General features: G+C 36.4%; 1 protein-coding gene across 2 annotated transcripts; it reads right to left on the bottom strand.

Annotated features, from left to right (window-relative positions):
- On the bottom strand, positions 1 to 2,999 carry pde6ga (phosphodiesterase 6G, cGMP-specific, rod, gamma, paralog a). Of its 2 annotated transcripts, XM_084385123.1 has the most exons (4): positions 2,864 to 2,999; positions 1,140 to 1,323; positions 1,001 to 1,041; positions 1 to 889 (listed from the first exon to the last, which is right to left on the bottom strand). In XM_084385123.1, exons 2-4 carry the CDS (start codon positions 1,271 to 1,273, stop codon positions 813 to 815), a joined length of 252 nt encoding a protein of 83 aa, XP_084241249.1. In that variant the 5' UTR covers positions 1,274 to 1,323; positions 2,864 to 2,999; the 3' UTR covers positions 1 to 812. The 2 variants fall into 2 exon arrangements, with proteins under 2 accessions (XP_084241249.1, XP_084241250.1); XM_084385124.1 differs by lacking the exon at positions 2,864 to 2,999 and having other exon boundaries at positions 153 to 889; positions 1,140 to 1,346.

Genomic DNA, 2,999 nt, shown 5'->3' with positions numbered 1-2,999 from the left:
AAGGGTAAATGAAGTGTTTTGATTTACTCAAAAACGTGCATGAAACCACATCCTGCTATTGGCTACATGTTACAGACTGCATATTGTGCATAATGTTTTAGTTTGCATTTGACCAGCAGTTATAGAAGCAGGAATTACTCAGACACATTGTTGAAAAGTATGAAAATAATCAAGCTTTATTTGATGTCCAAACCCTTTCTGTGCTGCCGGGAATGAGTCGGACTCATTCTCATATGGTTCTCTAGCATCATAAGGCCAATAAACTGGGCCGGGCTCTCACAGAGAGCTGCTCCCAGTAATCGCGCTATGGGCAGACGCCGAGACCCAACAGCACCCAAACTCATTTTTGTACAAGACACAAATTTTACAACTTGACAAAATGAAAACATATACATCCATCATTAAAAAGATCCAGCTGCTGCCACATTTTGTACATTGATGTTTGCAGAGTAATTTGGAAGTAAAATCAAGAAGTGGCACCTAAAACGCTGTTTATATGGCAATATGACAACACTTATATGTAAAATAATGAAGTAAAAAAAAAAAAAATTAATAAGAAGAAGTTATCTGAAATTAGCATTGGAGACAGAGTGAAATCTAGTTCAACAGTAAATGTCAGTTTGAAGAGGTAGATTAACTAATTCCATTTAGTTACTTACAAATTTTGTTGTAAATTTTCCATAAATGACTAATCAAACTTCTACAAAAGATATTCCTAAAATGAATATTTAAATTACATATTAAGGTGCAGGATGTTGTCATGATCATTCATTGGTTGCTGATTCAGTGGGATGTGGGAACAGGAAGTGACCTCATATAATGCCATACTGGGCCAGCTCATGTAATTCCAGGTGACTGTATGCCTCCCATGGACAGATCACGTTAAAGTCTGTGAGAGAGAATATGATTACACATGCACATCATCTCAAAGTCTCAAAGGACTTGAATATAGAGTAAATAATATTTAAGAATACTTTTTTTACTTAAAAATTGTACATACCAGTTCCCAACCATTCCATTCCAGGAATATCTTCACCAAATCTGAGAACAACAACATTAAGACAGATAAAACCTGCAGATCCATTCAAGACCAAACTAAAGGCGTTTAAAGGAATTTTTTTTAAAGTTAAAAGTAGTACCCAATGACACCCTTTTTGGGGGGTTTGCTCTTGAACTGTCGCGTTGCCCTCTGTTTGAACTTGGGCTGGCCAGTGCCAGGCGCCATGACACGTGAGGCAACCTTGCTGCTCGCTTTAGGCTTTGAGTCCTCCATAACCACAATATAAACCAATGGCAAGTGCTGGGCTCTTATTTGATGATGATCTGTAAGAGATTGAGGGTTTAGAGATTGCTGTTTGGCATTCAAAAGTTGGCAAATAAACAAGCAAATCTTTCACTTATTTAGAAGCAGTATTATTTATATAGCACATGCACTTCATACTCAATGATGTATAAAATAGAAAGAATCGGCAGAGAGATGTTCTGTTCTGAACAGATGAATAGATTGTGTATAATAATAATCATAAATCTCTAGGCTGTCAGTGTCCAGGCTCCTTTAATCCCCCTTACAATGGATCAAGCCCCCTTTAATCTGCTGTCCAGAGGGTTTCTCAATTAATCTCATTAGATGAAGGTCATTGCACAATAAGCAGAATTAGCTTGATGTCAAACTCTTCATTTATAAGATGAAGCACAAAAGAGTTCATTACTTGAGTTTACTGTGCTATAATATAGTCAAAACATTACTTGCATTACAATAGTTTCTCTGCTGCAGCTGAAACAGTGGCACCACATATATGGGCATGTAAGATTTGCTTAAAATATCTGAAAGTCATTGCTAAAAAAAACATCAAAAGTGCCCATCGTCATCTCAAATGCTGCAGTATCTTTTTCGTCACTTAAGTTTTCCTCAATGTTGTTTAAATCACTGTTTTGGTAATAAGTGGAGGTATAAAGTTATCTTCAAGTTCGCATGGCTATAGTTCATCAGGATCGTTCCCACCAGTCAAACTCAGTTGCCGGAGAGCCACTATCCTGCGGAGTTTAGCTCAAACCTCAATTAAACACACTTGAACCAGCTAATCAAGATCTTCAGGATTATTAAAAACTTCCAGGCAGGGGCCAGTTGCACAAACATAGCAAGTCAATAAGACTATCTGACTATTAAGAACTAGTCTGACCATCTAGCAATTAGTTATGGCTAATCATTCCTCCTTTTTGGATTCAAATGAAAAAAATCTACCTTTTTATGTAACTGATTTTAAAAAGTTATGACCAGTCTTGAAGAAAAAAAAAATTAAGACTAGTTTTAGCAGTTTATGCAACCGGCCACAGATGTTTTGGAGCTGGTTGGAGCTAGGAACTGAGTTTCCCTGGTTCACACCAAGAACGATAATAAAGATAACGATAACTATGTAACTAGCGTATAACCAATGATACATATATTTCTTTTATTATAAGCGTATACGCACGGTTATGTTGTCTGCCGGTTTAAATGATTAAGGTAATTAAACTCTGATGGATTCTGTTTTGCTCTCAATGTAGCTGTAAAAATTGAAAGTGAACAAACAAGAAGGAATATTAAAGCTTTGTCATCATAGTGATCGTCCTAGGTGTGAACGGGCCTTAACTGTAAAAATTTCAGAAACAATATATATCTTTTTGAACAATATATTGTTTTATCATTTCAAACCTGCACACCACTTTTTGTGAAATTTTTGATAGGTGTGCGTGTGCTGTCTTTCATTAAAATCAATTCCACAATGATATAACCATTAGCTATAACTGAAACTTTCACATAACTAAAACATTACAAATCTTTTTTTTTTTTTCATTCTAGATGTTGTAAAGTAGATGTACTCACCTGCTGGTCTTTTCTCAGTCTCTCTGTGTGTTGAGCTGGTCAGGACGCGGCTCTCTGTCAACACACGTGCTCACATCAGCTCTTATATACTTCTGAGCATCATAAGATGATTATTCCTGCACATGTCGGCCCTTCC

The sequence above is a fragment of the Rutilus rutilus genome (genome assembly GCF_951802725.1).
Source record: "Rutilus rutilus genome assembly, chromosome: 1".
In the NCBI taxonomy this organism is placed as follows: domain Eukaryota; kingdom Metazoa; phylum Chordata; class Actinopteri; order Cypriniformes; family Leuciscidae; genus Rutilus; species Rutilus rutilus.
Note: the sequence above shows the minus strand (reverse complement) of the source record. Positions and strands in the feature narration are given on the sequence as shown.

Excerpts from the sequence above, each read along its gene's own strand:
- pde6ga (XM_084385123.1), bottom strand. The coding sequence starts at position 1,273 with ATGGAGGACTCAAAGCCTAAAGCGAGCAGCAAGGTTGCCTCACGTGTC. Across the intron at positions 1,042-1,139 it reads CCCAAAAAGGGTGTCATTGG|ATTTGGTGAAGATATTCCTG; the intron begins GTACTACTTTTA and ends TGTTGTTCTCAG. Across the intron at positions 890-1,000 it reads AATGGAATGGTTGGGAACTG|ACTTTAACGTGATCTGTCCA; the intron begins GTATGTACAATT and ends TCTCTCTCACAG.